This window comes from Pteronotus mesoamericanus, unplaced genomic scaffold, assembly GCF_021234165.1.
Source record: "Pteronotus mesoamericanus isolate MK-2021 breed Mesoamerican mustached bat unplaced genomic scaffold, CSHL_Meso_final contig_263, whole genome shotgun sequence".
NCBI lineage: Eukaryota > Metazoa > Chordata > Mammalia > Chiroptera > Mormoopidae > Pteronotus > Pteronotus mesoamericanus.
In genome coordinates, this window is record NW_026555112.1 from 11,682,326 (window position 1) to 11,696,252 (window position 13,927).

A 13,927-nucleotide genomic window follows, 5' to 3' on the forward strand; every position below is an offset into this window, starting at 1 on the left:
ATAATCCCTTCAGTCAAAGTATCCTCAACTTCTCCATCACTGAAACATCAAGCATGTTCTCTTGGGTCATTCAGCAATTTTTTTCCCCTCAGATGAAAGCTTGAGCAATATGTTTTTAATACATACTGCTGCTTCTAATACTATAAGAGCATAAATATTGAAATCAAACTTAAAAACCTAGAAAAGCAGATGCCAATATGGACTACAATGGGACTGAATATTTTCAGAGAAACAAGTTTTAAGTCTTTATGTCTGCCCCGACATATGACTTAAATTACTAAAATGTTTTTCAGTTAACTCAAGAAATTTAATACTGCTTTTTGTACTTTATAAGAGGTACATTGTATTTTCTTCTCCAAAATGCATTGATGAGTTGCCCTTGTAAAAATACCCTTATCTGGGGGGAGAAGCAGAAGGAATACTCTTACCTGTACGACAGGTACCAAAACAATATTGTGGTAGATTATAGGGGCAAGAAGACCATAACATTGAGTCACAGCTTGAAGGGCATAACTGGAATCATTTAGGTAGTTGCTAAGTTCCAATGCTACTAGCACTCTCTCACATTCAATTAGCCTAGCAATCTGTAAAGAAACAGGCATTGTTACGCAAATTGAACATCAGGTGCTTAACTAATGTGTCTCTAAGAAAAACAAAGGGTAGGAAATGTGAACCCCCATGGCCTAGCAACAATATTAATGTTGGTATGAAGAAAAATCTAAATTCAGGAACAACACTAACTCTTAAATAATGCTACAACAAGGATAACATAATTTTAGAATTAAACTTCAGAATTTTTTGTAAAATAATATACCACTAGAAACAGAAACTGGTAAGATAAAATCTTGGCTATATGTTAATGTTAGGAAAAAATAGAGTTGTTGCAAAAATATAGATTACAAGAAATAATAATTAAAATATAATGTCTTTGTAATATTGTTCCCACTTGTATGTCTGAGTCCCATTTCCCTTCTGGATTTGTGAGAAAATAATTTTCACTACAGCAAACTAATCGTCTGTTAGAATTCTCCTACTTAAATATAAATGATAGTAAGATGTAAAGACAGATACTTTAAAAGAATAAGAATCTTATCTTACTCCTCCTTTACCTTTTCTGAGGAAGATTTCATTATTTTTCTATGTATATACACACAAGATCACATACAAAGAAAACTGTTACAAGTGGCAACCAGAAATTTCCATACAGCAAATTATTACTCGAATGGTAGTCTAGCATTCTGGAAGTCATTGAATTACTTCAGGATTGCCTTGATTTTCAGACTAGATGCTGAAAGAAGGCACTGAATGCAACGGACTAGGAACGGGCTGGTGGCTGTGAGTGCTTGCGTTCTATGAGACTGTGGACTTGTCTTGGGCAAAGAGTCATGTATTTTCCACTTTCATATTCACAGAAACTAGTACAGCTCATATAACAATTTATTGGTTAACAAATAAATGGATGGGGAGGAAAAAGCAACTGCGAAAAAAATAACCAAAAAATGGCAAAAGTCTCCATATATCTAAAATGAGTAAAAAAGGAAAAAGATAGAAGAGTAACCTCAATCTAAAATGAAAAAAATGTAGGGTTGTTATTAAAAGCAAGAGCATTATAAGGTTGTAGATGTATACAGAACAATGTTTGTAAGCACCCTGAGGATCTATCAATAGGAGATAAGTTAAATTCCTGCCTCTGTACAGGAATGCAATATTGTAATTAAAAATAATTTGGTAATTGATATGCACCATCATGAAAATATGTCCAACATGCATTATTAAAAATGTTAAAAAGTCAAGATGCAGAACAGCAAATATATCATGATGTAATTTTTGTAAAAATAATAAAAATAGCCCTGGCTGGTGTGGCTCAGTGGATTGAGCACCAGCCTGCAAATCAAAGGGTCACCAGTTCAGTTACCAGTCAGGGCACAGGCCTGGGTTGCAGGCCAGGCCCCCAATAGGGGGGCGCACAAGAGGCAACCACACATTGATGTTTCACTCCCTCTCGTCCACTCTCTAAAATTAAATATTTTAAAAAATAAAAATGCAAAAATTAAATAAAAATAACCAACAGATTTGTCTATGCATATTTTTTAATTGGAGAAATCACATAAAACAAAAATGTATTATTCTTAAGGGCAACAGGATCACAATGGTTTCACTTTATATATTATACATTTTTTAATATTTGAAATTTATACTACTTTCGTACAAGAAAAAAATAAACTAAAAAAAAATACACTCAGGGCTGTGATTTCTACATGGAATATCAAATAAGTCAGCACAAACATACAATGGCCCTCAGTCCATTCACAGCCAGGATTTGCATTCCCCCCAAGAAAATTAATTTCAAACATCAAGAAACAAACAAAGGAAAATTGGCACATTTTTAGTCATTTTAATTCACTTACTAGTTGAGAAGGAAAAATCTCATTGCCTTTGATATTATCGCAGAAAAGATTTTCTTCTTTAATTTTAATGTCACTTGTTACAAAAATATTTCTAAGAAAAAGGTACAAGAGGATTGAAGAAGTCTCTGCCAAAATATCTAAATGTAATCTGCAAAGAGAAGTAAATCACATTACAGGTTTAAAAATAAAATGATTTAGCACGTGAACTTGCCTTTTGAGATTGACTTGTTCTTAGTATCTACACAGTAATCCCAAATTAGCAGTAGAAAATTGTGGAACAGCTACTCTCACACAGTGGTTAAGTTAAAAACAAAGACCATCCTTAACAAGTTCACAACTAAGAAAATTAAGCTGCTGACATATTATGCATAGATACATAAAAATAACTATTATAAAAGCTTTCTGGTTCTAATATATAAAGTTCTTTTCTATCAGTATAATGCAATCGCCATAGATATTCAGAAGTTAGAAAAATAGGCCCAATAAGTAATGAACTTTTCAAAAATGAGGGTCATTAATAGTAGAATCAGCCATGGAGAGAGAGAGAAGGCGGGAGAAACTTTGAAATCGTTTCTAATTATCTTTTCTAAGTTGCAGTCAATGGTGCCAACCAATGGCAAAACTGGGAACTGTACAATCTTCCTCCTTTGTTTCCAATATTCCCTATCTTACCCTTAGCCTTACTCGGTGACAAACCCTCCCTTCTAAGCTTCAGGTCTATCTACTCTCCATATACCCTATTCTTATAAAACAAGAGTCTAACATCAGTCATTCACACTTGAAGATTACCTGTTACATCACCATGTTAAACTCTAAAATTATCTTTGCCAGGAGAATTTTAGATCTCCCACTCTCTTTGTCCTCGTGCTGACCATCAGAACCTTGGCTTGTGTGGTAAGTCCAGGCTATTGCCTCCTCTGGCTCCATTTCCTTCCCTACCCAGCTCAGACTCTGGAAGCCATTTCAATAGTAACCTCTCTGGCACTTTAGATTCAATACCCCTTATTTTATGCAATAATTAATTTGTCTGACCTCACATAGGTGTCCCTGCCCATTGTTTCTATCCCTGCCACAACGCTCAATCAGCTATTTACTAAGTTATTCTCATTCATTCTTTTTTTCATTCAAACTATCATTTTCTGAATATCTGCTGTGTAAAAGACACTATTCTAGGACCTGGGATACAAGGATGAATCAAAAGTGGCCCTTAGATCAGACGCTTAGGATCTGAGCTCTACTACAATTCATGTTATGTGAGAGCAACTGAGTCATTAGTGCTTCTCAGCAACACTTCCATTAATCCCTGATGTCGTCTCACTCACATTCCCCACAACAAATATTCTCAACCTCTTGTTCTCCACTCCATGAGCTCTTCTATCCTCCTGGCTCTACCACAGTGTCTCCATCGCCTGCACCTTCTTGTACTCCCAACCTCGCCCTCTCTCCTGGCTTTCTTCCCTTCACCCTCCAAAGTCTTTCCTTAAGCATACCCTCCCCCTCAAGCTTCTTTCCACTTTCCTCTTCTCTCTACCACCAAACCTCACGTCCGTAGTCTGCTTATTAAGTTCTTCATCTCCAATTATTCCTTAGCCAATTGCAAAAGGTTTCTGTCCCTGCACAGCACAAAAATGACTCTCTTGAACTAACCAATAGCTACCTAAATTGCCAACTCTAAAAGCTTCTTCTTAGTTTACATCCTGCCCGATCTCTCTGTAGTGTTCTAAGAGACAGCTGCCCCACCTGACCTTGCACTGGCATGTAGTGCTGCTGGCCAGTCCCTCCACAGTGACACTATTGCTGCCCTTGGCAGTACACTTTCCCATACTTTAATCTCCTGGACTGCTCCTTTGCAATGGACTGCTGTGGGCCCATCTCTGCTTCTCTCTCTTAAATGTAAAGATACCCAGGGTTCAAATTCCAGCCTTCTATCTTTTCTGCTAAATAAGTCATTCCCTGGAAGATATCACTCATTGTCAAAATTTCAATGATGACCTCAATGGACAATTTCCACATCTGTCTCTCCAGCCTTGACCTCACTCCTAAGATGTCAGCACTAAATGTCTAACTACCTGCTGGATATCTCATCTACAAAGGTGTCCTGCTAGAAAACTACACTCAAAATATGTTCAATCAAAGTCATTATCTTCCTCCAAAAACATGTGCCACCTGTCATGTTCCCTTAGTAAAGGTAATAGGCTTCCCAGTCAGATAACCCTGGAAATCCCAGTCAATTTTCACTCCTCACTCTCTCTTAACCTCACAAGTTTCATTAGATATTCCCAGTGCTGTCTAGTCCTCTTCCAAAAGGCGTCTCAGATCTATCTTCCATAGCATCTAGCATCCTTGTACATAGTGAATGCTAAGTCCACATTTTTTAATTAAATGTAATTATACCTAAATGTGAATAAGCACTATCAATGCCTTTACTCAACCAGAATTTGCACTTCTAGCTCACTATCTCTGATTGAGGAGTGACAGTTTCATCTTCTTATTAAAGGCATTTCAGACATTAACAAGTAGGTGAAGGAGATTGTTGTTGTTTTTGATGTGGGTAGGACAGCCTGAAATCATACCAATGCTCATTTCTTATGCTGTTCCTAAACTTTGTTTTTTTGAGGGGAAAAATTGGCAGTAAAGCAACGGATGGCCTGTGGTTTTATATATGGTTTCTACTGGCCTGTCTGAAGTTACTGATGGTCTCATGCTGGAAGCCTCCTCAAGCCAAGGAAAACCTTTTTATCCTAATAGTCAACCTACTCATCAGACCTTAACCTTAACCTGAACCTGACCCTTCCTCTTACAAAAATTCCCAATGATATTTGTGTTTTATAGCATAACTGACATTACCTTGGCTAGTGTTTGGTATTATTTTTTATAACTTTCATTAACTTATATTCATAACGCATCCTTATACATGTAGCATTTTTTTCTGATTCTAGCAAAGAAGTTTCTAACAAGGAATCAAGACCTTGAAATGTACATGTTTATTAAAAACTGATGGGGAACAGTTTTATATGGACTATCTTAACGCGAAATTGAAAATAAATTAATTCTAGGTTTCACACCCAACATTTAATTTCAAAAAGGAAATTAATATTTCAAATGAATATTTCTTATTACCTTCTCTGTGTAATAGTCATTATATTGCTTAAACAAATAACAGATTGTTCATTGTGAGGTGGTGAAGAGACAAAATAATCCCAGACTGGTGAGAAAACTTTCTTAGCCAACTCATAGTCACCAATCTGATAGGCAACCTACAACAGAAAGAACATTATCTTATGCAATATTTTTATTCGTGAAACATACATTTTAAACAAGAATTCTGATAGGTCCTATCACACACTAACTTCACATAGTCATTCACATTTGCTGCTCTGTTGTACAGTGCTACAGGAAGGTAATCACAGCCACTGGCAAGGGAGGCAGACACATTTTGAAATCTCTTTTATTTCTAAATTGCATGGAAATTTGAAACTCTGTAAGGATGTTTCAAATTCTCATAAGCAAAACAAAGATCACATCTGAGCCAAATTAATTTCATTTCCATCTATCTCGGCAGTGCACTCCATTTATTACAGACACCGTTATAATGAACAATCTGTTCCAAGAGAAACAATCAGATTTCCCAAACCCAAAATATGAAATATACTTCATTCTTTTCTGATTCTGACTGACATTTCTGGAGCTTTTGTGCAACAAAGGGTTCACAGCTGAAAAGAGTGAAGAATAAAACGGAGATGCTTCCAAGAAGCCATGATATATTTTAAGTTCAACACATTCAACATTAGGCAAAATAACTGATTTTACTGGTAAAACCTAGAAGCTCAGTAGAATCAACAAATCTATTTCTTTTGGTAGGATACATTTCTTTAAAGATATTTCTAAAAATTATTCTATTTTTATATGGATACAAGTTACATGCTGCTTTGAATCCTTAATGGAAGCAGGTAAAACATAAAGAGTAAACACATTCATTGAATTAAGAATGTAGATGACATTTTGGTATATTATATTCCACTCAGGAGAATAATTTACAGAGCCAGAACTTTTTAAATCTGCCAGGTCAGCACTCAAAATCAACCAGCCAATAAACTTTTATGAAGTTTCGACTGTGTGCTAAGCACTGTAAAAATAGATTCTTAAAGCTTACAATGATCTCATATTCCATGAAACTGTAATCAAGTTACTGATATAAAACACATGAAATCACAGAAAAACTACAAAGGATAACATAATAATTGTGGAGGCTTAGAAAGGAAGAAATAAAGACTTCAAGGATGAGGCAGGGTTTGAGATTCAGAGGGGCATAGTTTAGACAGAATCTGAATAAGATTCAGTAGTAAACATCACCCCAGTGCAGCGAGGAGAGACTGGAAAGGCAGGTCAGTATTTGGAGAAAAGCAGGCAATATAGTTGGACAGGTAAAGTGGGACATGACTTAAGAAAGTCCTGAAGGTCTGGTAGACGTATGTAAAGATGTCAAGTACAAAACTAAGCATGTTACGTGCATTATTGTATTGACCCCTCATTACAGCTCTATTAAGTAAGTTCTTTTACCACCCTTGTTTTTCAGATGAGAACACTGGGACACTGAGAAGTTAAATAATCTGTACAGAGCCTGACACTCACCAAGAACAGTGGAGCCAAGACTTGGAGTGGAAACTGGGTCACTTTTCTGGACTGCATTGATCAAATAAAGAATTGGACCAAGTGGTCACTAAAACACCATCTAATTCTAAGATTTCCATGGGAAATAATAACAGACAATGTAGAATGGGGTTGATGAAACTGTAACTGAATGTTCTTTCCTTTTAAAGGAAATCTACAGTCTTTTGAAAAATAACATTATTTGTCCAATTAGTTAACATTGTGAAGCAAGAAACAATACCTTGATAAAATTACAGTTCATAAAATCATGACTTTTTGTGGGTTGACAGAGGATTGCCAAGGCATGTGTTCAAAGATGGTTAACTGGTAGTGACGTGCAAAATAGATTTTAGAGGGGACGAGGTTAAAATGAGAAAGAAGCACTAAAGACTAACACAATAATTAAGTATGGTAGAGACTTCAATACACAACCTTCACCTGGCTTCCAGAACCACGCTCCTGGTTTTCTTTTCATTGCAAAGGCCACATTCCTTCTCAGTTACCTTTGCAAGCTCTTTCTCTTTCCCCCAATCTCTTTTTATTGGCATGCTCCAGGGTTTGGTCCTTGGACCTCTCTTCTTCTACATGGAAGTAAGATGTAGATGTAGGTGTAGGAAGTAAGTAAATGATATCACTTCCTTCCTTGGTGATATCATTCAGCTCCATGGTTTTGTCACATGACTATCAAGTCCCTCTCCTGCCCAGAACTCTGTTTCTCCCAAACTCTAGATTCAAACATCTAACTACTCAACAACTCTCTCTGAATAGCCAATAAAGCTTATATGTAATAAATATCCAATAATATGTAATATCTTACCTCAACATGCCAAAAACTGAATTTTGGATCTTCCCCTGCGCCAGTCTATACCTTCCACAGTCTTCTCCAACTCAGTAGATGTCAACCCTATCCTTCTAGTTTGCCAGCTAAATATCTTAGAGTCATTTATTTTTCTCTTTATATTAGTTCCATCAGGAATTCTTGTTAACTCCTCCCTTAAAACATATCCAGAATCTGACCACTTCTTACCACGTCAAGTACTATCACTCTGGCCACACCACCTTCATCTCTCAGGATTGTAGCAGCAGAGAGGCCTCCCTGCTTCCTCCCTTTCCCCTTTATGGTCTGCCTCCAACACAGCAGTCAGGGTGAGCCTTCAAAACTATATCACATTCTATCATGCCACTACTCAAAACACTTCCTTTCACTCAGTAAAAGCCAAAGTTCTGACAATAGCCTAAAAGTCTTTTCACAATCTGCTCCCCCACCCGCCCACTCAGCTTCACTTCTCTGATCAATGCTTTATTCTCCATGGGTCCCTCAGCTCTAGACATACTAGCCTCCTTCATATATATAAAACATACCAGGTGCACTTCTGGAAATCTTAGGGCTTTTGCTCTGGCTCTTTCCACAGAATGCTCTTCCCCCAAGAGCCTTCCCCTCACCACTTTCAAGTCTCTGCTCAAATCTCATCCTCTAGACGGGACCTTCCCTGATCACTCTGTTTCATACTGCAATGAACCTTCCACCCCCCACTTTAGATTTCCAATTCCTCTTACCATACTCTTTATTTCCATACAACTTATCTTCCAACATACTAGATAATTTACTTATTTACTATGTTCATTGTTTATTAGCTATCTCCCACCATGGCATTTTGTTCACTTTTCTTAGAACAGTGGTTCTCAAAGTATGGTCCTGTGACCATCAGCATCAGCATCTCCTAGGAACTTGTTAGAACTGCAAAATTTTCAGGTCCTACCCCAGACTAGGGAGTCACTCTGGTGGCAGCACCCAGCAATCTGTTTAACTAGCACTCCAGATCCCTCTGATGTGCACTCAAGTTTTAAATCACTGGCCTGGAGCAATGCCCGTGCAGAGTAAACAGTTACTCATAATATGTTAAGTGTATTAAATGATGTGTTGAATGCATCTCTTCCTAACAATTTCCCTCTACCCACTGAAGAGGACACCTGCAGGTTATACTGTACTGCAAAATGGTTGACTGGCCCCAGGTGAATGCCTGACCTAATCTGAATGTTTTACAGCCCTCCCTTCAAAGCAAGGTGGACCCGCACCCTAAGCCTGGTTCCGATGTCAAGGCTCATGACCTGGACACACTTAAACAACTTGAGAGAAAATGTTTTACTCACACAAGAGACTTCTAGGGAGAGTTTGGCAGGCACAAACCAGTCTGGACTGGCTTGGACAAAGCAGAAGGAATGGGTTGGGCCTTGATGAATGGCTGGGGAGTAGGAATTAGGAAAGTTCCTGCCAGCTGGGAGGTTTCAATACACAAAGACAAGGTAAGCCCATAGACCTTCCTGTCCGGCTGCCAAAATGTGTGTCCAAGGGAAAAAAGAGGGGTGAGGTTTAAAGCCAAGTCAGTGGGCAAACATCAAAAGTGAGGTCAGACTTTATTACATCAGGCATGTCTAGCACAGTCTCTTTCCCAGGAATTTGGAATCAAGATTAAGAGCCAGCTACCTGGTCTCTGTCTATAGATGAAATTGAGGGATATATAAAAATTCAGGAGCTGCCATTTTTTCCTCCAAAGATAGAGAGGTAAAGAGACTCAGTCTTTGTAGAAGAAAAAGAAAGCAGGTATATAGAGAGAACCAAAGGTGTGAGACCTAGAGCTGCTTGCACTCATAGCCTTCCCAGGGTGCACGCCCCAAGCCAGGCTGGTTCACATACTTGTAAAGTCTTAACTGGAGCCGTAAGTCAAAATTATCTAAACAAGGGTTATTGTTGTGGTAACGAGATTGGTTTTAAAAAAAGTTCAAAAGAAGAAGAGATGACATCTAGCATAGAACCTGGCACAAAACAGACATTGAATAAATAATTCATTAATAAATGGATGAGTAGAGAGAATAGTAATATTTAGTTAGAGGATGAGATGAAAAAGAAGAGTTGAAACTTCTTAAAGAGCTTTAAAAATGGGGATGACTATCTTTTTCACCTGGTAGCTTTTTCTTTTATTATTTGAATGGTCATAGGCAAAAGGTAAACATCTATTAATCAAATAATTTCAATGAATTCATTTATGAAGTGGGAAAAAAAATGTATGAACTTTATTTCCCTTTCTCCTGCCACCATTGTGACTACTGACAAAGCACTCATGCCCTATCACCAAATTCTACTGCCAACGCTGATCATCAAGACCTGCTGAACAACTCCAAACCCAGGCAGGGAAAAGATGGGCGAGATGTAGGCTCAAGAAGAATGGGGCACATGTTAGATGTCGAACATGTGACTTCTGGGAACCGGGACTGAGCAATAGAAACACATGAGCTGGTTCAAGTGTCAGGCTTACCATCTGCAACCCAAGTGACCTTGGGTAAATTACTCAGCCTCCCTGAGACATCTTTTCTGGAATTAACTGGAACTGGCAGAGGAAGAATTAAATTAATCTCAGTCCCCTCAGCTATAAGATGAAAGTGACAGCACCCCTCACAGAGTTATTGTAATAAAGGAAATGATGAATTTTTAAATGCCTGTCACAAATAGTTTTTTAATAAATGATAGTCCCCATTTCTTTTTCTCAACCAGCCATTGTGCCCACTCACTATTTGATTAAATAGTTCAATAATCCAGCAGTAATATGGTATTTTGTCATATATCCATTTTACAGATAGGGAAATGGAGACCAAGCAATTTGCCTAAATTTAGCTCACAGGTTTCTAATTTTCTGCATTTTGTATCATATTATCTAGCCATTTCCAACTTAAAAGGAAGAAGAAAAAATTAGTATATAAAGGGGGGGACTGAAAAATATCCACAGAAAAGATATCATTCATAAAGTTTTCTCAAAAAATTTTTCAGATTGGCTAATACTACATTAAGAGTAAAACCCAGTAAAGATTCACCTGAATTTATTAATATCTAAAGAATAATGTTGAGCAAAATACAACCTAAAATCCCAAGCCAGTTAACAATAAATGTTTAGTGAAATATCTCTGTATCTTACTATAAGAATATTAATAATATTTTTTTAAAGAACAGAATTATCCTGAAACTAAAAACTATCCACTCTCATAAAGATAGATTGCAATTCCAAGAGAAAAGTATATTTACTTGCTAGAACCTAAAAGCTTAAGCTTTTATGAATTAAGGAGATTTGCTGTGTGAGAAAATTTTTGCTTTGGCCATTTAACACTATGACACAGAATGCTCATAAACTGTCATAAATGAACTGCAGTACTGTAAATATAGTATCAATAAAGACATACAGGTCATTACTTTATGACACTTCTCATTATCCCAGCAGTATAGCTGGGACTTAGTTTTATTAACTTTCAATGAAAGTTCTGCCAAATGAAACCCAAGAGTCAAACCACTCCCTGGAGAAAAATTAGGCCTTGATGAAATATTGTTCCTCATTCTGAAATAACTCTATCACTACAAATTAGGGAATATAGTAGATTCCAGAGAAATCAAAACATCAGAAAACCATGGGCCAATATGGCGTGCTAAGCCAAGGCTAGACAAATCCTAGCAATTCTCTTAATTTAATTTTCTTTGAAAAATATGATAATATAAAAGCCACTAAAATCTTAGCTTATAATGCTAATCACCATTAAGAGGAAAAATAGCACAATAGAAACATATTAAAATATAGAATAGCCATCAGCTCTACAGTCAATAATAGGCTTAAAATTTGATGCTTGAGACTTAGGTCAATGAGTCACTCTTCCTAGTGTCCTTATTCACTGGTGGCAATTTTAAAGTCAGGAAATCATTTCAGCAATAATGTCAATTGATGAGTATGTCCACCACTAAAAACAATAATAATATTTATTAAGTGCCCATTGTGTGACAAGTGCTATGGTTAAACATTTGACATGAATAATTCCTCTTAAAACTCATAATAGCTCTGAGAGGCAGCTACTATTATTATTCCAACTTCACAGATGAAGTTTTATTTGCCCAGTATCACATGGCTAGTGTAAGGAACTTGAATTTAAACTCAGGTCTGTCTGTCCTTATTAACCCAGAGGTTTTACTTCTATAAATTCATCCTAAGAAAGTAATCACGAATACGATCAAAGATTTATATAAAAAATGTGCATCACAGCTTTGCTTATAATAGCAAAGGACTGGAAAGCACCTAAATTTGTCCAACAATGAAGGATTACTAAAAAACTCATGATCTATCTCTAAGATAGATAATACCATGCAGTTGTTAAAAATTATGTTTTAAAAGAATAATTCAATGGAATGGAAAAGTGTCAGTTATATATTAAGTGAAATATCAGAATATAAAGTAATGTGTACACTATGATTAAAATTACATATATATAAATTTATATACATATGTGTATGTATGCGTGTATACACAGAAACACACACAAATGATAGGATATCTCTGGATCTCTCAGCATTGGCACTACTGACATCTTGGGCTGGACAATTCTTTGTTGAGAGGGCTGTCCTTTGCATTGCAGGGTGCTTATGAGCATCCCTGGCCGCTACACTCTAGATTGTGACAACCCAAATGTCCCCTGGGGGCCAAAAGTGCCCCAGGTTAAGAACTGCTTCCCTGGATGATAGGATAAGACAGAATATTCTTTTTTTTTTTCTTTGTGCATTTCAGTATTTTACGAAATTTCTAAAATTGTGTTACATTTATAATCCAGAAAAAAATGTTATTGTAAAAAGCAAACTCACTAATAAGAGAAGGAATGATCCCTATTTTATGAGACTAAACTGCAATAATGGAAAACATGTATTACAGGAGCTTTAGGATATCTCCTGTGACTTTTTTTTTTCATCAGAAATTACTTAGTAACTGCTCAATGGAAAAACAATTAAAGAGAAAAATCAGCAGAAATCTCTTCTACCTGTGTCAGGAACATCCGAGCAGTAACAGCAGAAAGAGGCGGATAAACCAGAATTGGTTTAGTTGTCTCCCCAATAGCATCACCGATAAGCTTCCCATTAGAAGAATAAGCAGCAATTGCAAAGACGTATTTTTCATTGGTTTCTAAACCTTTCACTTCAAAAATGCTTTTACCATCAGCTGGTATCTATTAACAAAAACATATTTCAAGTTATGTATGAAAGTTAAAGTAATGTGACTTTAGATATATAATTAAGTATATTTAAAAAAATTTTCATTTACTGTTGGATTTTACTCATACTCAATTTGAAATGAGAGAAATTTACTGAAAGAATGATTTCATATGGGAAAAAAAATTGTCGGTAAATGAGGTTTTTTTGGGGGGGGTAAGATTTCCTGGCATTTAGAGGGTTTTTTTTAATTTGACATACCGCCTCTCCTGAGTTTGGGAGATGATTATTGTTTAGTCTTACTTTTCCATAGCTCCCTTCTGCTTTGCAACCCAAAATGCAGTACCACGACACCTGCCAAGGAGAGAGACAAGCCCAGCATCCGTAGTCTGTTTACCAAGGCATTCAATTCCCTTTATCACGATGTGGCAAAGAAATATTTTTCTAAATAAAAATGTAACTACGCAAGTTTTAAAACAAGATATCTAAGTTTACAAAAGTACTTAGGTTTAATCTTTTTTAAAGAAGGCAACTATGGGTTAGTTATCCTGGGACTAACAAGACTAAAAATTATTCATTACTAATTATTTTTAACTACCACTAACTGAGAAGTTCTATGTGCTGAGATCTGTTAGGAAATTTACATATACTTTCTAATATTTACAACATTCCTATAAGATAGGATTACTATTGTCATTTTGCTTTACAGGAAATGGAGATGCAAAGATGTTTAATAACACCCACAGTCAGATAGTGGCAGAGTGTGACTCCCAAGATGACTTAATCTTGATGAGAAAAAAGATCCAATGCTGAAATGGTTTTCATATTTTACTTAATAATAGATGACAAAAAAAGTAAA

At 36.4% G+C, this 13,927-nt stretch overlaps 1 protein-coding gene across 1 annotated transcript in view; it reads right to left on the minus strand.

Moving 5' to 3' along the window:
* CFAP54 (cilia and flagella associated protein 54) overlaps nucleotides 1–13,927 on the minus strand; it is a 245,943-nt gene that overhangs the window by 159,480 nt on the left and 72,536 nt on the right. Inside the window, exons 21-25 of the mRNA XM_054574504.1 lie at nucleotides 13,330–13,422; nucleotides 12,900–13,085; nucleotides 5,529–5,665; nucleotides 2,409–2,556; nucleotides 429–584 (exon numbers count right to left, since the gene is read on the minus strand). Coding sequence (XP_054430479.1) covers nucleotides 429–584; nucleotides 2,409–2,556; nucleotides 5,529–5,665; nucleotides 12,900–13,085; nucleotides 13,330–13,422 — 720 coding nt within the window. The remainder of the gene's footprint in view (nucleotides 1–428; nucleotides 585–2,408; nucleotides 2,557–5,528; nucleotides 5,666–12,899; nucleotides 13,086–13,329; nucleotides 13,423–13,927) is intronic.